At 52.1% G+C, this 25184-nt stretch overlaps 1 protein-coding gene across 1 annotated transcript; it reads left to right on the forward strand.

The window, feature by feature from the left end:
* Nucleotides 1–2499: 2499 nt before the first annotated feature.
* Nucleotides 2500–16389, forward strand: LOC144280191 (nuclear receptor ROR-beta-like; the record flags this gene model as incomplete). The annotated part of the gene is made up of 9 exons (XM_077842027.1): nt 2500–2610; nt 3201–3342; nt 3779–4192; nt 5227–5348; nt 6443–6575; nt 10925–11032; nt 13598–13708; nt 14629–14741; nt 15785–16389. Coding segments are annotated over 9 exons (1416 nt in total), but the record flags the coding sequence as incomplete, so codon positions are not given.
* Nucleotides 16390–25184: the final 8795 nt, after the last annotated feature.

The following is a 25184-nucleotide window of genomic DNA, read 5'->3' on the forward strand; positions in this document are numbered from 1 at the left end:
CTTCACCTGATTTCGAGCCTAAACTTGTTGATGGCCAGTTTATCTCCATTTATTCTTGTGTCCACATTGGCGCTTAACTTAAATAATCCTCTCCCTGTGTGGTATTTATCCCTCTGATGTATTTATAGAGAGCAATCAGCTCTCCCCTCGGCCTGCTTTTACTTAGGCTAAACAAGCCAAGCTCTTTTAGATCCAGCCCAGCCCAGCCCTCCCTCTTGCCACACTGGGGACGCTTACAGGGGACGTGGAAATTCCTGCTCCACGGGGCCACCCTGCTGCATTCTCTGTTGCCTTTGACTGGTGATATCCAGTCCCTGGGTGCCTCCAACTAACTACACTCATGGCCTCTGGGACCTGCCCCCTTTCTCCCCTGCCAGACCCTTCCCTGCTAGCTGTGTGTGCACACAATGGGGGCCCACCCAGGATAAGGAGGCCTAGGGTTTGAAGCACCACCAGGGCTTGCTGGCACACCTAGCACGCTACCCCGTGTCCGGGACATGCAAGGCAGCCCTGTGCCAGGAACTGGTAGCTATGGGGAGGGTTGGGGAACCAGTTTCAGCACAGGCAGATGTGGCTCTGGAGGGGTGGGTGTTGGGCGTCAGGGGACAGGGAGTCTCTGTGCAGCTGAGCTGTGAAATCCTTGTCCTTGCCTTGCTGCAAGAGACCTCTCCCCTCACATGCCCACCCAGCTGTAATCCACCCTAGAGCTCCTAATGGCTGGGAACAGCACTTCACTGCCATCCCCTGAGCATGTGGGGAATTGCAGCCCTCTTCACTGTACTGATTCGTCCTCTGCTCTTGTATTATATCCTGCATAGGCAGGTCACCCAGGTTCTGGATCCCCTGCAGTCCCCGCTACCGAGAACGCTGCCCCAACAGTCTGTAATGCTTGTCCATCTGTACCACTCAGGGCTTCCATGCTGTTGAGGGCAAGGGCTGCGCAAGGCCCTGGGAGTTGGGGTGGATCACCACCTCAAGCGGAGCCAGCCATGCGATGCTGTTGCAAAAAAAGCAAATGCAATTTTAGGTTGCATTACCAGAGGCAGAGCATGCAAGCCACGGGAGGTGATAGTACCACTCTACTTGGCACGGGTTAGGTCGCAGCTGGAGAAGAGTGTCCAGTTTTGGTCAGCAGGGTATAGAAAGGATGTAGAGAAACGGGAGAGGATCCAGAGGTGAACGACCAAGATGATCAAAGGGATGGAACGCAAACCATATGAGCAAAGGCTGAAGGAACTGGGTATGTTTAGTTTGGAAAAGAGGAGATTAAGAGGTCTCCAAATACGTGAAAGGCTGCCAGCCTGCCATAAAAAAGATGGAGAAAAGTGGCCATTTAAGTGCTGCAGACAGACAGCACCTGGGTGTGTACCTCAAGCTAGCACAGTGCGTGGCTTTGTCTCCCACTATGGGGTGGAGCAGGTCTGGATGTTTAATATGGGCTTTTGGATCCAGAGGTTCCAGGGTTCAGTCCCTGCAAGGAGACCCAGCCAGGGCAGGTGTGTGGGATCCAGGCAGGCAGAGATCCGTTCCTTCTGAGTGCTCAGATCCACCCGTGACTATAAGTGCGGCCAGTACAGGTACAGAATCAAGCCAAGTGTCAATGAGTCCCTCAGCCTCCTCACTCACCATCAGGAATAAGGAAGAGGAAAACCTGGAGGGGATTCTGTGGCTACTTGGAACGGGGCCTAGGCGGGGTCTTGCGGTGCTTGGCGTGAGGCTGGGAAGAGAGCGGCTGCTTGCTCAGCTGAGTAGATGGTGTTGCTCGTTTCCCAGGAGCGCGCGGAGCAGGAGGGCTGGACTCTTAAGAGGATCATTTCGGAGGGTTTAAACCAGGGGTGGCCAACCTGAGCCTGAGAAGGAGCCAGAATTTACCAATGGACATTGCCAAAGAGCCACAGTAACACGTCAGCAGCCCCCCATCAGCTCCACCTCCCAGTGCCTCCCGCCCACCGGCAGCCCCGCCTGCCCCTCCTCCCTGCATCTCCTGATCAGCTGTTTTGTGGTGTGCAGGCAGCTCTGGGGGGAGGAGCGAGGGCACGGCAGGCTCAGGGGACGGGGTAGGAAGGGGGGGAGTGGGGGCAGGGCCTGGGGCAGAGCCAGGGGTTGAGCACATTGGAAAGTTAACACCTGTAGCTCCAGCCCCAGAGTCGGTGCCTAGACAAGGAGCCGCATATTAACATCTGAAGAGCCGCGTGTGGCTCCGGAGCCCCAGGTTGGCCACCCCTGGTGTAGACAGTGGGATCTACTGACTAGAGCACAGCGTTGGCAGACCTGGGTTCTGTTCCCAGCTCCGTTACTGGCCTGCTGGGTGACCTTGGGCAAGTCACAGCCCTGCTGTGTGCCTCAGTTTCCCTCAAGATGGGGATGATGCTACCCACCTCCCAGAAGGTTTCGTCAATGTAAAGCTCTGTGAGGACCCTGTCTCCACACAGGGGCCAAGTGTCTTAACTGCTCTGGTCCCTAGAGAGAGAGGCCACAGTGAACTGACCTGGGCTTGTCTGTTTTGTTCCCCTCCCTGCTGCAGCCCAAATCGAAGTGATCCCATGTAAGATCTGCGGAGACAAGTCTTCAGGGATTCACTATGGTGTCATCACCTGCGAAGGCTGTAAGGTAAGCGATGGGTTATGTCCGGCCCTGGCATTCAGCAAGTGTAATGAGTTGGGCATTCTCAGCCCAGTGATTCAGGGGATGGTGGCCTTGGTTTACACACCTCTTTGGCATGAGCCGTCTGCACGCCCAGTGCTGAGGCAGAGGTTTCCAAAAGCGCCTATGCCGGCTAGACACCAGCTCCCATTGAAGGTCCCAGCCTAGGCGCATTGCCGGGCAGGAGCCGGATACCCTGGTTGAGCTGCTTGGGGACAAATCTCATGGCACCTCCCTGGCTCTGGTCACCATCCTACCAGCACCATTGCTGGCCTAGTGCCCTCCCCCACCCATTCGCCCCTTCCCTGGGTCCGGCATTGCTCCCTCCGCACTCTGTGACAGCCCCTGGTTCCCTCTGCGTGGGCCATGGCTGGACAAAGCGCAAGAGACTGTCTCCCCAGGAACGAGCTTGGGCTGGGCCAGGTGCCCCCACTGGGCCTTTTCCGTCCCTACCCTTGGAAGACCCCCTCCTCCAGTCACTCCCCAGGCAGGTGGAGACCATGTGGGGGATTCCCCGCCCCCTCCCCCGGTTTTGAACCATCCTCCTTCCCACGCAGGGCTTCTTCCGGAGAAGCCAGCAGAATAACGCCAGCTACTCCTGCTCGCGCCAGAGGAACTGCCTGATCGACCGGACCAACCGGAACCGGTGCCAACATTGCCGCCTACAGAAATGTCTGGCACTGGGCATGTCGCGTGATGGTGAGTCTGCTCCCAAGGCCTGGGGGGCGGCGGGGCCCCTGGGGGACCGGGGAGTTGCGGGCTGGGCCACTCAGTGGGAAATAGTAATAGGGCTGTGAGCCAGGACTCCTGGATCCCTGGCAGTGCCAGGGACCTGGGGTAAGTCTCGTCAGAGCAGGGACTGTCCCCCAGTCTGTGTGCTCAGCGCCTACCAAGGTGGGGGCCCTGATCCCAGCTGGGGGCTCTGCTCGCTGCTGCTTACCAAAGGAGGGAAGAATCCCATCATCAGAATGAACCAAAATAATCACCCCAGCCCTGGAGCCTCAGGGGCATTGCCCTGCCCCCCTCCTACTCCTTTGGCCCCGCCTGGGGGAAGTGGCGTTGTTGTTAACCCTTCATTGGCCACTGGGCCCCATCCATTCGCCCAAGCCCACTGGCCCTGCTTCCTTCTCCCCAGCGGTGAAGTTCGGCCGCATGTCCAAGAAGCAGCGGGACAGCTTGTATGCCGAGGTGCAGAAGCACCAGCAGAGCCAGGAGCAGAACGGCGTCTCCAAGGACGACTCCGAGGCCCTGGCCCGGGTCTACCCCACCAGCGTGAGCAGCGGGGTCTCGGACCTGGACGACATCTCCCCGCTGTCGGACGGGCTCCTCTTCGACTTCCCCCTCACCCCCGAGGGAGGCAGCGCTTACTACAACCTCGACCTCCTGACCTCGGCCCAGCCCTCGCCCGACCAGTCCAGCGTGGACGTGAGCGATGCCAAGCTCATCAAGCAGGAGTCCATCTACGAGCTGATGCTGGAGCCCGGCCTCTTTGACCACAGCACCCTGGAGGGCAGCCAGCTCGCCTCGGACATTTCGATGCTCGAGATCGGTCAGTACCACCACCACCACCCCCCCCCCGCAACCCCAGTCATAAGAGAAGGCATGAGCTGAATTTTGCAGGGCTCAGAGCAATCACCCATAGGTAGGGCTGACCCCCAGACCTTCAGCACTGAAAGCGCAGGTCTCTACTGCTTCAGCTAAAGGAGCATTTCTTCTAGTGGGGAACAGTAGTAGGCTATCATGTCATGTGGGCCTGCCCTAAACAGGGGGCTACTTGCTGATAGCGGAAGATAAAGTGGGGACTCCCAGTCTCTGGTCCTGCTCTCTCCTAGAGCCTCCTGCAGTCCCCTCCCCGTGAGTCTGGCACCCAGCCACCTAAAGTGCCCCACTCTGGGAGTGTGTGTCCATGCAGGACTAGTGCAGCCCCAGCTACAAGGATGGAGAAGAAGCTCTAAGACTGGTCTGCAGCCCCTCAACCCCTTTCCCTGTCCTCCCAAGGGGCAGGAAAGCCCTTGGGGGGGATAGGGCAGCTGTGGCAGGAACTGTCCTCTCCCACTCCCACCAGAACTGAGCAGCGGCAGGAGGAAAATAGTCCCCCCAAACTCAGCTCGTAGTGTTCTTGAGACCCAGAACATGCCCCACACCCTGCTAAGCTGCAGTCCAGCCCGTACCCTCCGGTCAGCCAACTGCCTGAATTCCAGTCACTCACAACACACAAATCCTGTAACAAACCCCAGGCAGCTAAGAACTTTGTAGAAGGGTAGACCCCAGATCCTCCTGCTCTGAAAGCACAAGGCTCCTTGCACCTGAGCTAAGGAGAATCCCCGCTGTCACTATAGGGCCTAAGGCACACAGCCTGATCAGTTCTGACTCCACCCAAGAGAAGGCAGTGGCACATGTAGACATGTGACAGTTCATCACTTGACACTCCCGGGCCTCTTCGTAGCTGAGAGGCCATGCTCGCAACGCGCCAGGAGCCCTGGGGCTGCTCTGTCTTCGAGGAAGCCTGTCTGCCCCTGTAGCAGGCAATGCCCTGTCTCCCAGGCCCTGAGTCTCAGCTGCGCTTTGTGCTTACTTCGGCAGACCGCATCGCCCAGAACGTAGTCAAGTCCCACCTGGAGACCTGCCAGTACACGACGGAGGAGCTCAAGACGCTAGCGTGGATGCTGTACACCCAGGAGGAGATCAGGAGCTTGCAGAACAAGGTAACTTCCCCTTGCTTCCTACCAGTCCCCGGGGTCCGTGCCTCACTGCCCCACACAACAGGCTGCTCTAGATACCCAATCCCCAGCACTAATCTCTCCCGGGTCAGGGCACACGTACGGGAGCTCGTCATGGTGCCAGCTGCATCATACGTGGTGCCCCGGGAGTGGGATGGGGATGGGGTTGGGGAAGGGATATCGGCTGTGATGAGGATGCTGTCACTGCCTCATGGGGCTGAGCACGCCCTGCGGTTAGGGGCAGAACCCCCTGGCGTGGATCTGCGGGTGGAGGAGCACAGATTTGTGGCTGGGGGTACACATGCCCTAAGGTTGGTGGGGCAGAATCCCCAGACTACGTACCCTGGCGTTCCAGACCATCACCTAGTGGGGCAGGAGAGTGGAGACAGGGATGAACCAGATTGGGTCCCAGCAAGGCAGGGCTCTTTCCGGAAGCTATCTCCTTGAGCTCCAAAATCCAAGCTAACATTTTGCGGAGGGGAGGGAACCAGATGCCTTTACACTTAATATTGTGAAATAGACGTAATGTCCCAGAACCGAGTGTCACGGCTGAAGCCATGTCTGCTTGAGTCTGCAGGCTGCTTGAAAGACTGCCTTTAAGGGCTCCGTGAAGCCCCTGTCTATTTCAAGGGGTTGTTCACTCTGAAGTTTAATGATGGCCAATTTAAATGGCTGATCAAAGCAAAAAAGAGGCAGATCCATCATATTATGAAGATCCACTGCGAGCAGAGTCTCATTTTGGTGACCAGTGGGCGGAGCTTAGTTAGTGAGTGGCACCTGGGAGAGAACCACTGCTTATTTTTCCCACCCCCGCTTCGATTCTGTCTTGGGATGGAGCAAATGGCCCAGGGACGCCTTGGATTTCAGCGGGAGTTGAACACCATGGGAAGGGAGATGCATGAAGATTTGCGGGTGGAGGTGTGCATTCTGGGGGGCGGGGTGCTGAACCCCACGCAGCGCACCCCGCAGGATGGCACTGTACAAAAAGGAGCCCCCGTGCTTGGTCCCCTGTGGCCTGGGCGGGGGTGATGCATGGAAGGGAGCGGGCTGTGCCTGATGCTCCCCTGTTGTGCTCGCAGAGCTGCGAGACCATGTGGCAGCAGTGCTCCCTGCAGATCTCCAACGCCATTCAGTACGTGGTGGAGTTCGCCAAGCGCATCGACGGCTTCATGGAGCTCTGCCAGAACGACCAGATCATCCTCCTCAAAGCAGGTGAGAGAGCGGGGAGATGGACCCCACCGCGCAGACAGGTTCCTCCCTGCGCCCTGCTGGGGTGGCAAAATCCCCCCCAGACTTCTAGGCACTGATAGACAGTCTGGCCCCTGGCCTTGTTCCCAGGAAGCACAGGTCCTCTTACATGCCCCCATCGGAACCTCAGTGCTGCGTGGGGGCGGGGCTAGGTTGGGAGGGGGTGGAGCCAGTGTGGGAGGCTTCAGGGCCATTTAGCACAGGGCACTATGGAGACTCTGGGCTGCTCTGGTCTATGGAGAAGCCCATAAGCTGCTCTCCAGAGGCTGCTGTACGTTCGAGCCCCTTGGGGCTGCTCTGATTTACATCCTGGCCATTCCCAGAGCAGCCCACATTGAAGAATGGCTGAAAGCCGCCTTCTCCCCACCGTGCTGCGCCTCATAGAAGATTAGGGTTGGAAGAGACCTCAGGAGGTCTTCTAGTCCAACCTTCTGGAGGCTCAGCCTGGGATTTCAACACGGGGGCGTCCACAGGGCCACTTCCTCGTTCCTTCCCTTCTCTGCTCTGCCTTTCCCTTCCTCCGTTCTCTCTGTCCCTCACCAACACTTCTCCCTCTTACTCACCCCCACCCTCCTCCTTCCCCTGCCGTCTGCATCCCTCCTTCTTCCTCACTCTTATCTCCGGGCTGAGGTGGGTATGGCTCATCTTCTTAGCACACACTGAGCCCCGCTGCCCCTCTGAATCTCCCACCCCATGACACATGCAGGTCCCACTTCCCACTGTGGGCAGGTGGAGTGGATGGGGAGGAGGATCCAAAGAACTGGCAGGAGCTGGAGCCCAGAGCCAATGGGGGAGTCCCTCAGATCCCACTGGTAATAGTGGGAGGCCCAGGGGGTATCTCACAGCATGGGGCACCCAGCTCAAGAGCCTCCTCACTGGCTCTCCTGCTTGGGAAGAGCTATGGAGTAGGGGCACCTCCCAGCACCCTCCCCTTCCTGGAGAGAAGGAGGTATCCCCGAGGTGTGTCTCACACACATAGAGTGGGCCATGCCGTGAGCAGCCTCTCTGCCGTCAGCCTGGTGGCCTGGGCAGCTTGGAGACGCATCTTCCTGCCTGGCCTCTTCCTGATCACAACCAGAAGCTGGTGGTGCTGGGTAAGGGAGAGAGAACAGGAAACGTGAAGGATCTTATAGAGCCACAGCCTGGATGGTCCTTAACCTCCAGAGGTAACGCGCCCCAGGGTGCCAGGCTGGGAATGCTCCGGGATTAGCAGAGTCAGGGGAAAGCACATTCCCCCCTGCTCACCAAGCTTCCCCCTTCCCAGGCCCACCTTTATTAAAGGTCCTGCATGTAGATGGGCTTAACTATTAATGTCCAGGTCTGGAGTTCAGCCCCACCAGGTTTGGAGGGGTTCAGATCCAGAGTTTCGCTTTGGCTCATTAGGAAGCTCAGAGAAAGTGGCAGATTTTGGATCCAGGTCTGGTTTTCAATGCCCTCCCGCTCCCCACAAGTACAGGGGTGTTGGGATCTTGGGGGGCACCAGGTTTGTCTCACTGCAGCTTCCAGCTCCAACCTCTTAACCTCTGGGGATCTCCCTCACACCCCACGACCACCGAGGAATAGACAGAAGGGAACGATTCTGCCCCGATAATCCTGGATGAGACCTGATAAGTCTCTTCCATCTCTGCCTCCTAGGGCCCTGATCTTCAGCAGTGTTCCAACTCGAGCTGTGTCAGTGGGTGCTGAAGATCCTCAGCCCTTCTGAAAACCCCTGTGAATCTAGCTCGTTCTCACAGCATCCGTCTCTTTGGTATCTTTGCCCTCGTAGAGTCTGAAAGGACCTGAGTTCTAATACTGATTCAGCCAATGACTCACGGGGCAAATCGCGTCCCCTCTCCGTGCCTCAGTTTCCCATACCTACCTCCCAGGGGTGTTGTGAGGGTAACTTAGTGAACGTCTGAGCAGTGCCCTACACATCTGCAGCACTGTATAAATGTTGTAGTGACAATGCTGGCTGCTTTATACACTTTTAGGCCTGCATAGCACGGATTCTCTCTTGCCAGCGCACAGCGGGTATAAAATGATCCCACTGTGATCCGGCAGCACTTGGCACTGGTGTAAATAACCGTCCAGAAGTACTAAAGAATCAGGCCCTGGGTTTCTAGTCAGTTTCACCTTCCAGCTCTCAGGCACTAACTAAAGCTGGTTGGAATTTTTCCTTTGCAACGGCGGAAGGGGGTGTTGCGAACAAAAAATGGCTTTTTCGTCAAAGTGGAAATTTCCCTAGGAATTGTCGGATGTTACTGAAATTTTTAATTGAACACCCAGAAAACTTTTGAAGAAAAATATCAGTGAAAATGACACGTTCTTTGTTCTTGTCTACGTTTCCCTGGGAATTAAGACTCCTTTCCTGAACGGCTCAGACACTAACCCCACGCTGGTGGGTCAAATTTCTCATTACTACAACTACTGGTCCGCTCTGAACTCTAAAGCGACTGCTCTGACCTTCTCCCCTCTAGAAATATCCCAGCAGCCAGAGCCAAGCCGAGAAACCACTTTTATTATTATTATTTCTGATGTGGGTGGCAGGAGGGCCTTCGAGCCCCACTCACAGATCGGGTCCCCCTGTGCAAGATGTTGTCCTGCCCCAAAGAGGCAGAGGTCCAAGTAGCAAAAGTGCCACAGTGATTGTCTCCAAGCCTTCAGGTTCTCAGATCACAAAGCTGGCCCTGGTCTGCATTGCATCAGCAAGGTCACTCCCTTGAAGGAAAGTCCTGCACCCACTGAAGTCAAGGAGAGTTTTCCATTGACTCGAATGGGATCAGGTCCAAATGAGGAAGCTGCAGTTGTTCATTCAGCCAATGTTACAGGTCCCTTGTGGCACACAAAAACTGTTGATGGACTCTTAGCAGCCGATTTGAATTGGTAGGGGCGCTTCCTTATGGCTGGATGCTAGCTTACGTCCAGCTGTCCATTGTTTTGTTGTTGTTTTGTTTTAAGGGCAGTGAATCTTACCGGGAAAGTGCCAGGTTAAAAGTTGTTCTTTTTAAGAACCAGCAAACAGAGAAACAAATCCCCTAGGTTTCTAACAACCCCTTGGTGCACTTAAGAGAGTGGATGGTACTCACTGGCTTTCTGTGCTATATTCTGCTCTTGGGGCGGGGGGAACAGATTAATCGATTTCACTTTTGTGTTCCACTCCGAAGTCCCAAATTAGTTTTTTGTTTTCATCAAGCGCTGGTGCAATCCCAGCACATCGGGACTGGCTTAAAATGCAAACCCTGCTTTCACTGCCATTTATAAACTATAGCAGAAGTACAGGAACATCTGTGCACTTTTGCTACTGAGGAGGAAAGGTGAAGGAGGAGCCTCTGACCCTGGGGCCTGCAGCCAATCCAGTGTGCTTTCTGATTGCGTACTGATGGTCATTTACCATTGAGAGCTCGCACCACGTGTACTGTCTCCGACACTCCCTTCCTGGTAGATTTTCACACATGAAGGCCCCGATCCTACAGTCAGGTCCATGCTAGCAGATCAGACTGTGGGATTGGGGAGCCAAAATTTGGTGTTAAGCTCCCCCGGGTCTGATTCTCAATTGCACTGCCATTTACACCAGGGAAAAGCATCCGTCCATTTTACCCAAATATAAACCACCACACAAGGTGATGGAGGCGTGATGGAGAATCAGGCCGTGTCTTCAGTGCAGGCTACCTGCAAGCTGTGCAATCTTGGGTTAGTCATCCCACAGGAACCCAACTTCCTAGAGCACGGCCACACTATCTAGTACTGCACACTGCCCTCACACCCCACGTCCACCCTGCCGCTGCGCATGGCTGAGAGAGATAATACAGATAGCTGGGCACCTCCTGGCTACATCTGTTTATATAGCAACCTGCATTGGTTCCTCCACCAATGTCTTCCCTCCTGCAACCCATGCTTCTCCCTCCAAGTTCCATGCAGGTTGCTTCACTTAAAACCAAATGCTGCCTAGTTTATATGTCTTAGTGCATGGAATCTAACCAACCTCTTCATGTCTTCCTTCCATTTTTAAATTTTTTTTTACCTTCTCCTTTCTTTGTAATCCACCATTACATTGACCATTTGATCTCTGTGCTTTCCGTTGCTAACCGACTAGGTCATATTTCCCTTTGTTGAAATATCATGGTCACAAGTTGCTCTTTAAAAAAACAAAATTGGGATTTTTTAAACTCTTTTTAAAAAATCATTTGGAATTTACACTTGAATTGCGGATGGTGGGGTTGTTGGTCTGGATTTTTTTTTTTTTTTTTTGTCCTTGGATGACGGAAATGCTCCCTTACCCTCCTCCTTTCCCTCCTCCTCCTCATGGTCTGTTATCTTTCTGCCTGCATTAGGTTGCCTGGAAGTGCTTCTGATCCGAATGATTCGGGCATTCAACCCTTTAAATAACACGGTGCTCTTCGAGGGGAAATACGGTGGCATGCAGATATTCAAGTCGCTTGGTAAGAGCCGGTTTGTTTGCTTTTGTCCTCACGGGGTGATGGGGGTGGATTTATGACTCTTCTTTAAAGCTTCTTATGGTGAACACACAGCAGTGAATCCTACAGGAAGGGTCCCAGTCACTGCATTAACTTCATGGCAAGGCGTAAGGGGGAGAGCATCAGAAGCACCTAGGGGATTTAGGAACACAATGAAAGTCACTGAGTCTTGTCCTCCTGTCTCCCCATAACTGTCTAGTGCTTCTTCTTGCAGAATCCCATGGTATATATTCTCAGAGGCTGGCTAGCATATGGGACAATGGCTAATGGGCTCTAGGCTGTATTCTGACCCCAGCCTAGATTGGGTGCCTCCAGCTAATGGCTGGTTGTTCTTTGTGCCACAAGCTGATGGGTCTCAGTCTGGGTCCTAGTGGACGTGTGCTAACAAAGTGTAGTGATTTCAATGGGCATTAGCAGCGGTGCAGGGCTTCCGCCTGGGCATATGCAATTGCAGGGTCGGGAGCCATGCTGGCTTCCCTTGTTGGCAATCTCACAAACAGGTGGCAGAGGCCAAACCCCGCAGCCCTGAGAGGCAGTCCCTTCAGGTACATCAGTGGAGCAGTGTCCGGAAAAATCCATCTGCTGCTGCCCATGCTGCAGCGTGCTGGGGAAGGAGCCCTTTGTCCTCCAGGGCTGACAGCTCGGTGCACTAAACACAGTTAAGGGGAAATATTGCCCATGGGCCACACTTTGGCCTTGACTCACCCCCAGGATCTCCCACTGACGTCAGCAGCAGCATGGCTCCTGGGCAGCACCTGGTCCGACGGATGGGGCAGAAGGAGAAGGCACAACCCAAAGAGCCCTGAGTCCTCTCACCCATGGTAACTGCTTCTGTACTGCCCCTAGGTCATGTCTGCTTCCTGGGATCTTCCCCTTCTCTCCCATTCTTTACTGGCGGGGAGGTTGGAGATAAACCACAACATTGGTTACTTCACGTTCACCTGCCGCTTCTCTCTCACGTGCCCCGTAATGTTCAGTTTGTGGCTCCGCACCTACCTGCAAAGTCCCAGGAGCAAATGAAACAAGCTCTTTTGCAGTCGTAGAATCCTAGAAGATGAGGGTTGGAAGAGACCTCAGGAGGTCATCTAGTCCAACCCCCTGCTCAAAGCCGTCCTCTAGCATCTTCCATCTGTGGATCTCCAAGTACTTTGCAGACGGCCAGGCCTGATTCCCCATTCCCCTGCACACTCTGGCTGGGATTTTTGAAGATGCATCGGGGAGTTCAGTTACTGGGAGTTGGACATCGAGCTCCCTTATGTGTCTATGCAAACCCCAGCCTGGATGGTCAGTTATACCCGTGGAGAGGGGGTTTAAAATGCTACCGTTCTGATCTGATGTAGGGCAATGACAGTTCGGGCCCTAGTTCTCTGATCCCTTAGACACCCTTACGAGGTTCAGATATCTAGGGATTATTTAACCCACCACTGCAGTGCCACTCCCTCTGAGGTAGAACAACCCCCAGCAACGCTACACAACATCTTAGAGCAGGCAGTGAACAGCGCTGGCTCTGCCTGAACCCACAGGAGAGGTTAGGGAGGCCGAGCAAAATTACTAACGTTGGACTTCTGCCAAGTCAGCATTGATACCCCAACTCTTGCAAAAAGGGCCAGGGGATCGTTAAACGACTAGTGCTAGGCAGGCCCGCGGAGTTAGACTCATTCAAAGTAGAGCACAGCGTCCCCCTGGGCTGCTAGTTCTGTACTGGAGCAAATGGGGCAATATCAGTTGCTGGAGCACCAGCCATTCAGTGTCCTTGCAGGTCTCCCCGCCAGCTACTGATCTAGCCTGCACCTGCTTAACTTGGGGGAATTCACAGGGTCATAGCAAATAGGAGCGGGGAGGCAGATTATGAGCTGTCCTGGGCAATGGTGCAGAAAGCCTGCAGCCATACATCTTTGGGCTATAATCCCCAGGGGGAGAGGGGGAGACCTCCAGGGTGCTCCAGAAAGTGGCACTGGGGCCCACTAGGGGGCGCTTTTCCCATGCTGGTCTCAGTGGCCCTGCAGGGTGCTGTGCGCTTCTTGCACGCCTGGTGGAGGGGTGGGTGGGTTTTGAAAGGCTGAATTCTCAGAAGAGCTAGTCCTGCCGAAGACGTGTCCTATGTGGGGCTGAGCTCTTCCTGGCTTTCCTGAGCTAGGCTGGGCCAGAACTTGGATGGAAGCTCGCCGGCTGCTTGGGCTGCTGTCAGAAGGGCGTTTGCGGCTTGCATGGGGAAGAACGCTTCTTGTCTTATTTCTACTAACAATGGCTAGGGTATGAGCTCCAGCCATGTGGAGGTGGCATTCACCCCAGTGCCTTTGGCTTGTGATGCAGGGATTCTTTTACTGGAGACCGGCTGGGTTCCTCCCCATTTGCCTGCTTAGACTCCGGGAACCTTCTAAGTGACTCCCTTCCCCCTCCTGCTTCAGGAGACTTGGCTGTCGTTGTGAGCAGGAGTTGCCCTGTGTGGACAGAGGCAAATTTCTTGCAGTGAAGGGGTCTGTGGCACTGGGACGTAATGTGCTTCTCGTTCCCATGTCTTCTCTTTAGGCTGCGACGACCTTATCAATGCTGTCTTCGAGCTGGGGAGGAACCTGTGCCGGCTACAGCTCTCGGACGAGGAGATTGCGCTGTTCACTGCAGCCGTCCTGCTCGCTCCAGGTAGGTGCAGAGGGGGACAGGCGAATGGCAATGTCCGTTCTCCATTCAAGGAGCTCGCAGAGCCACGAGCTCCAGGAGAGAGGGTTTTGGCTGTGATTCTGGGGAGAGTTAACCCGAAACCTTATTAGAGAAATTGAAGACCCACTAGATCATTGTCAGGTGGAACAAATTAAGCGCATGGAGCTGAGCTGGCTGCTGATGGAGTCCATGGCAAAACTCCCCAGGGAGAGCAAGACTGAAGCGTGAGCTTCTGCTGCTTTTAGGGGTAGCAGAGGTTGCCCTCAAGGGGCAAAGCAGTTGCTTGGGAAGTTGCTTGCATGTTGCATATCGTTCAGCTCTTTGCTGGAGGGACTGAGCCCTTTAGTTGAAGAGGCTTGTACTAAACAGAAATCCCACTCCAAAATCCTGACCTTCTCCAACTTTGCTCTCCTCTTTCAAGCCTCAAAGCCTGGTATACAAGGGTAATTAACTCTCATGCGTCAGGGTGTAAAACTAATGGCGGCTGGGGTCAGGAAAGAACTGCCCCTGTACACAATTGGGCACTAGTGGGGGCTAAACTGTTCTCAAGCATCAGGCATTCGCCACCAACAGAGGCAGCATGTCAGACCAACGTCCCAGTGGAAAATCCTTGTAACCTTAAATGCTGTACTGAGCGTCCCATCCCCCAAACCCCTCCTCCGCAACCCCTTTTCTCCACTTCCCACCAGATCCGGCTCTGGAATTTGGAGCCCTCTCCAGCCAAGACACATCACTGGGGGTGGCAAATGATCACAAAGCAAAGCGTTGACCTGTAGCTCCCTGCATACGAAGGGCCGGAAAATCAGTTAAGGAAATACCCCCTCCCCCGCAGCATTGCCATGCTATGCAGGATTCAGATCCATTTCCCAGGGCTGACGTGAGCTTTGGCTATCGATTCGCAGATCGCCCTTGGCTCACGGAATCCAAGAAGGTGCAGAAGCTCCAGGACAAGATCTACATAGCCCTGCAGCACGAGATCCAGAAGAAACACTCCAGCGAGGATAAGCTCTCAAAGGTAATGGAGCTGACTGGGAGCAGCCAGGCGGAACAGGGGTGGAATTGCACTAAGGAAAAACAAGGGCTGAACGTCAAGGGAAAATGGTCCTGATACCCAGGACCACTGTATTGTGGGATTGGCTCTCAGTGGGGGAGGGTAGCCTTACTCCTGGGGACATTTACAACTAAACTGGACAAAGCCCCTCATGGATAGACCGTAGGGATCCTCCTGCATTGGCTGGATTCACTAGGTCCTACGGGAATAGGTCTCACTCCATAAATGTTAAGGCCATTAGAATCTTCTAACCTGACTTCCTGCATAGCACAAGGCCTCTAGCATTGAGTGAAAGGGCTAACAGTGCTTCATCGAGGCTTTATTCTGGCATGACATACAGCCTGGGCTGGGAGGGGGCAGAGCATCACCACAGAGTTCTTCTCCCACAGCCTGGGATGAGCTTTGTTGCTTAATTATAGTGGAACCTGCTGCAGGGACCAGCCAAGGAAGTTCTCCTCTCACTCAAGTGCAAGAGGCCTGTGTGTTAAGAACGGAGGGGTTACGATTCGAGTACCAGGTGTGGGTGAGGTTTATGTATCAGCCCTCTGTAGCGCAAAGGCTCGTTTGTTACTCTCAGGATCGAGGGATTATGGTACCATTGGGCAGGCGCGACAGTGAGCAAGAGGGGGAAACCTCAGCCTAGAATTTTCAGGGTGTTGAAAACCAGCCCAGCTGCTCCCTTTATTCTCCCAGGCATGGTTATCCAGGGGGAGCCAAATCATTTCCCCCTGAAAACAGCAAGCATCTAGGATAGATGTATTGCACCGGTTCAAAACGGGGCTTGACCTGGTGCCTCTCAGTCCTGGTCCATTCCCAGGGGCAGTCACCCAGACGCAGCACGCCATCTTCAGGGTTTCACACCGCTGTCGCCGCATCACTGTCATGACACCACGCCACGGCTAGCGAAGCCCCATCCAGTGACCGCAAAGCTTGGGCGTGACTGGTGCACAGCAATGCTGATCGCAAGCCCAAGTCTCACTTCCTTCCCCTGCTTCTCTCCCCTGTAGTTGATTTCCAAGCTGCCCTTGATGAAAACCATCTGCAACCTGCACTTGGACAAGTTGGAGTTTTTCCGGATTCTGCATCCGGAGACAGCCATGAACTTTCCGCCCCTGTACAAGGAAGTATTCAACTCGGAGCTCCAGTACAGCGACCCGCGAGAGAGCTAAGGCTTGGAGCCGCCAGACCCTGTTTCATTTCCCAAAGCCTGGAGAGGAACAGAAACATTGGGGGCCATGAGGAGGTTCATTTAACTCAAATAACCAAACCCGAGAGACCCTACGGGGTGAGGTGATCTGCCCCTCTGCCCCACCTCCTCACTGTGGTTTGCAATAGCTCTTGAATGTAATGCACCTTGAAGGACAAGTGAACTGACTTTGCCATACCGGTGAAATGAATGTGAAATCTCCACTCCCTCGAGGAGACACTCCAGTACCGTATCAATACCTTTCCTTAATGCATGAACCACCATGGGGCACACACACGCTCATGCAATACAGCAAAGGAGCCCAGCCGCCAGCACTCATCCCAGGACCAGCCCTTGTTCTCCTCTTGTTTCATATGTATTTGTTCATTTTAAATGAAATAAACACCAGAAAGATGGAATGAAAAAGGGGCAATACAGACTTGGTGGGATAGGTGGCTCACCAAAAACAGGCAGGGGTTGGGAAGAGAAATAAAATCCGGAGTTGAATTGGACTGAAGCATGGGGGAAAAGAAGACAAAAATAGCATCTTACTTTTAATGTGCCCTGGGGTTAATGACTACCCAAGGAGAAGGGGGACAGAACCAGGCCTGTAATGACTGGGCCGCTCTGTGGAAAACAGGGAAGTAGAAATTCAACGTCGTATCCCCTTCTGAAGAATCTAGCAGGGTAAGTGTCCAAACCTAACCAGAAGGGATGCTTTAGTGGGGTCTGCACAGGGGTGGACTCCCTGTGATCAGTGGTTTGAATGCAGGGTTAGCTGTTCCTCTCACCCCTCCGAATGCCATACATGTGAGACTTTCAGGGAAGTCCCTGTCTGCCCTGTACAATCCCGGGCACTTTCTCTAAGAGAAGGGATTTGCCGCTCGACCTGTGGCCAAATACCGCTCTCCGGCTCCTGTACAGTGCTGCTGTGCGTTGTCCTTCCCAGAGGCAGCTGCATTTTAGAGGTGCTGTGTGTACATAGCGTCTGTGCTTTGGGGTGCCAAGCACCGCACTTACTGTTGGCATTGTAAGCAGTCATTCGTTCCAGCCACGGCTGCCGTATTTATTTATTTGTATAGAGTCCCCTTTTAACGCTCTCCCATGAAATTCCCCATCTCAGATCACGTCCGGTGACTTTTTCTTCTCCCTAACTGCATCCAGCGCTGCCATGTTAAGCCTTCTTCTCCCAGAGGTGTAACCCACTCAGTGCAACCCACTCAGCTGGGAAAGCAGTGTTACCAAGGCATCCCGGGCCTCCTTCGGTGCTGGTTCCCACACAAAGCCTTGTACCTCCCTGTAAGGACGGTTAATGTTCTCGTTCTCCAGGCAACATATGCTACACAGCGCAGTACCTGCCAAGTGTAACAAGATTAGGAAAAAGCAGTGAGCGGTGGCTCTGCCTGCTCTGTTCCTGGAGGTTGAATCATCCTTGACCCCATTTTTCAGGAGCTTTTAGCTTTTCGGATCCTAGCTTTTAGGATTCGCTCTCTGAGTTGAACAGAAAGCAGGGTTCTCTCTCAGTGGATCTTTTTAATAACAGCAAAGTTACTAGGTGGGGATGGGGGCAGAGGTTATTATTCCCCCCTCTAGCATCTTCCCCTCCCCAGAGTTGCAGTTTTGGAAGAAGGTGATGCCTCTGAGGAAAAAGAAGAGGGACTATACTTGTGCAATCATTTGGGTGGAGCGATACCGTCTCCTTCCACGCACAGCCCAGAGGTTGCTTATACTGCGGGAGAGATTAAACAGTCACCTGCTGTGGATTATTTTTTAGTTCCTGCTCCTGCTCCCATTGTTGTCAATGCCAAATCGTACGAGGAGAAAACCTGGTTGCCAGAGGAACAGTGGTTCCTACTGATAAATAATCAAAGTTCCAACTCCTTGCCCTTTTTCGTACTTATTCCTTACGTAATTAACCTCCCCCATCCTATAAGTCACCAGGAAGGTTTGAACCTACTATCTTCATATCTATAGTCCAGCCCACTCCATCTCCTGAGGTGAGCAAGTAATTCCATTAGCGAGCACTAGTCACTGGTTTTTCTTCTGCGTGTGGCCCAGCTCCTGGAGAGGAACATGCTTGGCACTTATTCAGGCAAACCTCCCCATGGAGTCAGTGGAAACTCTGCCGGACTAAAGGTGGAGTAAAAATAGAGTCAGAACTTGGGGCTTTATTTTCCCTTAAAGTCACCATACACAAAATAAAGCTGAGCATTATTTCTTTTCTCGTTAACCACTGTTAGATGTCTTTTGTGGGGCATATCAGAATTCTCCACCGCCGTTTATTATCATGGCATTTTTCTCCACTGATGGCATGTTCCCAAATTCACTCATCTTTCAGAAGAAGGCTGCTGGCTTTCCCAGTAGCCCCTTGCAGTATCGAGTGCCATATATTGTTCTCCAAGGCAGTGTTAGCCGGGGTGGGGACGTAATATTCCTTTTTTTGCTATACCCTCCGATCCCAGAGCTTTGTGGACTTGAAAAGTCAGTATTGCCTTTTTCATACATCGGGTTGTGCCTTTTTAAAACTCATTTCCCACAGCACCAGTTGCTTATCTGCTATCTTCCTTGATGGAAGGTAGACCTTAGGGGGCGAGCAGAGCGAGGTGCTTTGTTAAAGAGGTTTTGTCAGTTTCTGCGAGAGGACCGAAGTCCCTTTCTTAAAGGCAATAGCCACAGGTGTTCCGAAATGTTTGAAAAAAAAGGCACAACCCCCTCCCCGCCCTTGTGTCTTTGATGTTCTCCGGACAATGTGCACTAGGTTGAAAGTCGCCATTTTCATTTCATCAGCGAAGAGGCCAAGAGAGCACCTTAAGTCTGGAAAGACTGAGCCCTCGCCGCTGAAATGGCAATTTCCCTGCTTGCGACACAGCGTATGTCAAAGGGGAAGACATTTTGGATTCTGAGCAATAAAAGCCCACAGGGAAATTTAAGCAAGAGACTGGAAGCATAAGACATTGTAACCCAACCTGCCAACGTGCAGGAAGCAGGACTTTTTTCTTTTTCAAGGCACTGAATTGTTGGTGAAATGAATTTTTTTTTTTTTTTAATACATAAACCAGTTTGTCAAAACTCATAGAGTTTTGGCCCTTTTCACAAGTGACATCAACCTCCAACAGCTGAACGAGAGTAGGGCATGCGTGATTATTTTAAACAACCTGTTACAGCTGAGATCTTCAAAGCCACCTAGGGGATTTAGGCATGTTGAAATGAATGGGAGTTGGACATCTAACTCCTCTAGGCGCTATTGCAAATCTCCACCTACATGTGTACCGTATATACTTGCATATAAGCTAACCCCTTGTATAAATCACCCCCTAATTTAGCACTGCAAAGCTCAGTGTCCCACGTAGGCCAGTTTCCCTATACTCTTGTTCTGGCTGCACTGTCTACTTCCACCCCCCCACCCAAGCTTTCCGAACCTTAGACACCTTTCCCTCTGCTTCTCTCACCTTTGCCCTTTCTGTTCAATGTTATTCCCAGTGTAGTCAAGGATAGTTTTGCCGGTGGGACCTGATACACCTAGCTGCTGAGCACCCTCATCTCCCACTGACTTGTATGCCACTTGACGGTGCTCTGCACCTTGCGGGATCGGGCCCCAGGTTCAGTCACTGGGTTATCATAATCACCGTACTAGAGTGGCATAGGAGTGTGTCACCCACCTGCCTCGCAAATTAATGCCTTGGCATTCTAACAAATGTAATGAATGTGCCCCTTCCCCCATATGGGAAGGAAACTGGGACTTGCAGGGCTGAAAGTAGGGACCTCTATTGCTTGAGCTAAAGGAGTAACTCCACAGGCTGGTAGCAATAATGGCTCTTATCCACTTATGTGGGTAAGAGATTAGAGGCGAGGCCTGTAACATATGCTGCACCAATGGGGTATACATACATTTCTCAGTTTATATGCCAGTATACATGGTGGGCCTTAGTGTAAATGAGATTAAGGCCTTTTTACACCACTCTGGCAATATGAAGTGGACTTAAAGTGCAATTACACACAGTTTAAGGCCCCTTTATGCTGTCAGAGTGGATTAAATGAGGCTCAGTGTAAGTGGGAATCAGACCTGGTGGATACATGCATACACACACACACCAGGCGATACAAAGGTAAGATCACAGGTAACATTTTCAAAAGTGCCTATGTGACTTAGGCACTTAAACACCTTTGAGGCTCTTGGTCTGAATACTACAGATTTCGGTGGAAGTCAGACGTCTACATCCCTTTGAGAATGGGGGCCTAGGAACCTAAGTGCTGTTTTCAAAAGAAACTTGGGTACTTAGGAGCCTCTAACTTTCAATGAGTCTTAGGCTTCCACATCATTTTGGCCAATGACTCTTAAGAGCCTAAGGCAGGTGCTTTCGAAAATTTCACACCAAATATCTCTGACTCATAGCTCCAGGCTGAGCAGGCTTTAGATAGTTGGATGAGTTTCTTTCATTTGCTTTCCTTTTTGATTTAAAAAAAAAAAAAAAAGTTGAATTGTGGAACCAAACAAAAAGTGAGAGCTCACTATTTCCCAGATGAAGATCTAATATATTGTTTTATATGAACATTTAGCTGAGTGTGTTTTTCCACCTCTAGACCCCTCACACTGTGTATAAAAAGAAGAAATGGCTAATATATATTCTTGTGAATGTTGGTGCAAAAGAGAAAATATAGAACATTGCAGTCAGTTTTATGTTATTTTTTATCTATATGAATGAAAGGAAGAAATGCAAAGCATTTTTCCATCTAACACAACACACACACACACACACCCCCACCACCACCACCTGTAGGTACAGACAGGTTTTATGGAAATGTTTTACTTTTTAGACTTAGGAAAACACTTCTGTTCTCATTGAATGTCCTGTCTTGTAAGATGCATCCGATGAAGTGAGCTGTAGCTCACGAAAGCTTATGCTCAAATAAATTTGTTAGTCTCTAAGGTGCCACAAGTCCTCCTTTTCTTTTTGCGAATACAGACTAACACGGCTGCTACTCTGAATCTTGTAAGATTGTAATTTCTATTTTTTTAAAGGAAAAAAAAAACCCTTAGAAAATAATGAAACTTCCTCTTATGAATTGGCCAGCTAGGAAGGGGCAGGTGGGGGAGGGGAAATGTTAATTTAAGGCGCAGGGGAGGGGGCTTTGTTTGGATTTTTCATAAAAGTACTATAATGTATGGGGGTGACCTTTTAATGAGGTGGATTCTATAGAGATATAGATGTATATTGCACAAGATTTATGGAAAGAAAAATAAAGTCTGTTTTACAGGAGGAAAATGTGTTGGAAGTATTGAATTTGACTCCTGTTTCTTAGCAGAAAGCCCACTTGAATCCAGGGAGAGTCTTTTCATGGATTTCAAGGGGCTTTTTGGGACAGGCTGTCACTGAAGCCCCATTCACAAGGTACTCAATGCCTGACTTTAAGCACCGATGGTACTATTCACATCCTTACAGTTAGGCATATGCTTACGTGCCTGGTTGAATTGGCAAATTGCCTGAGGGAAAGCGCTGAAGGGAAGTTGTACATGGTGAGTTACTGTCCAGTTCTGGTACCCACAATTCAAGAAGAATTTTGATAAATTGGAGAGGGTTCAGAGAAGAGCCATGAGAAAGATTAAAGGACTAGAAAACCTGCCTTAGAGTGACACACGCAAGGAGCTCCACGTATTTAGCTTAACAAAGAGAAGGCTAAGGAGTGACTTGATTACCGTCCTAAGTACCTGCCTGGGGAATAAATATTTAATAATGGGCTCTTCAATCTTTCAAAGATAGGTCCAATACAATCCAAGGGCTGGAAGTTGAAAGCCAGACAAATTAGACAGGAAATAACGTGTATGTTTTTAATTAGCAATCTACCAAGAGTCATGGTCTCCATCGCTGAAAATCAAGAGTGGCTGTTTTTCTAACAGATCTGCTCTAGGAACGATTTGGGGGCAGTGCTCTGGCCTGGGCTACGCAGGAAGTCAGACTTAGATGATTACAATCCTCCCTTAGAATCTATGAATCTAGGGAAACGTGAGCTGCTGCTGAGATCTGAGGAAACCTGCAAGGAGGCCTGGCTAGAGCTGGGGAACCCTGCCAGATGGTAGGGAAGCTTGTTCAGGTCCCCTAGGAATGAGCGGAAGAACCTGCATGGTCAGTGTAAGGCAGGCCCAGAAGCAAGGGGTTGACTCCAGAGGGAGAGACCCATGAGCAGGGGTAGGAGGATTGTCAGGTTTGGAGATCTGGGGAGTATAAACACTGCAAGGAACCCTCTGGCAGAAGACCTGAGTGCAGGGTTGTGGGAGGAGCCCAGGAACAAGATCTGAAGGGAGGTTCCCCTGAGCAGGGGGTAGCAATCAAAGGGGAGGAGGCCTGGGGGAGTGAAATATTGCAGGGAGCCCTCTCATGGGAGACCTGATTCGGGACTACAGGAGAAGACTTGTGGGAGAGAAGCAAGTCTGGGAACTCTCAGGTGGATGCCCTGGAGAGTGGGGCCCTGGAACAGGGGCTAAAGGAACGGGGACAGAGTGATTAACGACTGTAAGGTGGGTGACCTGGGAAAAGTGACCTTTGAATGGGATTGAGGAGCTGCTGCCTTGTCACTTTGTTTTGGGGAGGAACTGTTTTCCTATGAGGGATCTGCAGGCTATGGCACTTTCCATGAATAAAAAGGGTTTGGATTTCCTACTGAGAGACAATATTCCTTAGAGAGGAGAATCAAAGAGGAGCTAAGGCAGGCATGTCTGCTGTGGGGCTGGAGGGTGCTCAAGCAGGGGCTGCCCAGGGACAGGGTCTAAGCTGGGATTTGTCTGTCTTGGGTCAGCCCAAAACTCCTAGCACATCATTTCACCCCTGCAACACAGCCTTAACTGTGCCCTCTTTGAACAATATCTCCCTCACACCAGGCGATTTTTGTACATGTGCTTTTTAGGGGGCTATACCTCACAAACACCTGGCTCAAATAACCCCAAATTTGGACCACTTCCTCTACCTTATGCCCACGTGAAGCCCAGCACGTTTTGAGACACTCTGAGTTGGCACATGGATTTTAGAGCACTTAGACTAAGCCATCTTTTAAACAGTAAGCGACTCTCATTCTTGTGTGTTTGTTTGGGGTTTGTTTGTTTTGGGGGGGTTTTTTGTACAAAATGCTTTCAATAAAAATGTTCAGTTTTACAAAACTGAAACTTTACATCGAAATTGCTCAGTTTCTGATTTTTCATGGACACTGTCAGGAAATTTCAATACATTCAAAATCAGAAAATCTTCATTCCCATTTGAAATAACCTTTTTCATCAAAAAAGAAGTGCTGAAAATTTTTCTTGCCAGCCAGCCCTACATATAACAAGCTGGAAATCCATTATGAATGTTTAATATCCACAGATGTGTGTAAACTGGCTAAAAAGTTAATTATATTGGAAATGCTCCTCAATAAACAGGGACACATTAAAAGGTAGCAATAGGTTTTGTGCAATGTAACTCTCCTTCTTCCCAAGTTGCAGCCCAGTCAAGCTTCCAGCCTTCTGGGTTTTCAGATGCTTCACTAGAACAGCAGTCCCCAAACTTTTGAGGGTCACACCTCCCCGGAGCCAGGGCAGGATCAGGGCCACAGCTCCGTGGAAGGAGGGGGAAAGCGGACAGGGATAAGGGGGTTGAGGCTGGGGCCGCAGCTGGGCGTTGGGGCTGGGGCCGCGGCTGGTGCAGGGCCAGAAGTGGAGCCACGCCGAGGCTGGGGACGGGGACAGGGACAGGTGTGGGGCCGAGAGCCAGGGACGTGGCTGTAGGCGGGACCAGAGCAGAGCTGGGGGTGGCCTAGGCCCTGCCATGCCCCCCAGGGGGGCACACCCCCACAGTTTGGGGCCTCTGTACTAGAGACAGAATGAGCTCTGCTGGCTTAGAGCTGAAATCCTGACTTTGCTTCAGCCATTCTCACACAGGGATGTGAGACATTGGACCTGATTCTCCCCTGCCTTGTGCACTTGTTAAGCTTGGAGTAGCTTGATTGGGTATTTTTACAATTACAATTACAATTTTTACAATTACAATTACTACAAAAAAAGGTGTATTCTTAACTCAGGTTAGCTAACCTGTGTTAGTTAACTCAGATAAAACAGCAGTGAAGACACTGCAATTTGGGTTGGCAGCTTGAGCAGCTAACCTGAGTTAAAGGGCAAGTTGCAGTGTTTTCACTGCTATTTTAACCTGAGTTAGCTAACCCGAATTAAGAACAAGCCTATGGCTGGCCCTGGGCAGGTGCCATTGCTGGAGAAGAAAAGGGATCTTAAGTGGCTGCTAATTGCCAGACCTTCCTTTCATGGTGCCAGAGGGGAGTTGGTGCATTGCCTACTGCTGCCAAAGGGCAGTGAGATCCGGCCAGCCCAAGCCTGTCCGTCTACCAAGACCCAAATGTGAGACACAGCATGTGCCAAAGCCCCACAACCGAGGGTACACAGGAAACCTGAAATACTGCAAAGTTATTTCCCTCAGTGTCAACAGCTCCTTTCATAAACTCAGGGCTTGGCTACACTTACATTTTATAGCGCTCTGACTTGTTGGCTCAGGGGTGTGGCGGCCCCGGAGCGGCAGGCTGCCAAGACCAGGTGCTCAAATACATTTGTTAGTCTCTAAGGTGCCACAAGTCCTCCTTTTCTTTCTTTGGAAGACCAGGTGGGGGTGCTAAGGAGCAGAGGCCTAAAGGGGGTGGGGGGTGCAGACGCCAGCCCCATCAGTGACCCCAGGCAGGGCCAGCCCACAGCATTTTGGCACCTGAGACAGGGAGCTCAAGTGACGCCCCCACGCAGGGCTGCCCAGAGGATTCAGGGGGTCTGGGGTCTTCGGCGGCGGGGGTCCTTCCACCCCGGGTCGTCGGGGCACTTGGCCGAACACCGGGAGCGGAAGGGCCCCCGCCGCCGAAGACCCGGAGCGGAGGAAGGGGCGGCGGCGGGTCCTTCGCTCTGGGTGCGTTTGGCGGCACGGAAGGACCCGCCGCCAAAGTGTTGCCGAAAGCTCCCCTGGGGGCCCCGGGGCAAATTGCCCCACTTGCCCCCCCCCCGGCGGCCCCGCCCCCACGTCCCCTGGCTTGGGCCAAAACTTTTAAACTCTGGGGCCTAGTGGTGCCCCCCCCGTCTGGCACCTAGGGTGACCAGATGTCCCGGTTTTATAGGGACAGTCCCGATTTTTGGGTCTTTTTCTTACACAGGCTCCTATTACCCCCCCCCTCGCTCCCCCCTACTGGCACCTGAGGCGGCCGCC

This window comes from Eretmochelys imbricata, chromosome 25 (assembly GCF_965152235.1).
Source record: "Eretmochelys imbricata isolate rEreImb1 chromosome 25, rEreImb1.hap1, whole genome shotgun sequence".
Taxonomy (NCBI): domain Eukaryota; kingdom Metazoa; phylum Chordata; order Testudines; family Cheloniidae; genus Eretmochelys; species Eretmochelys imbricata.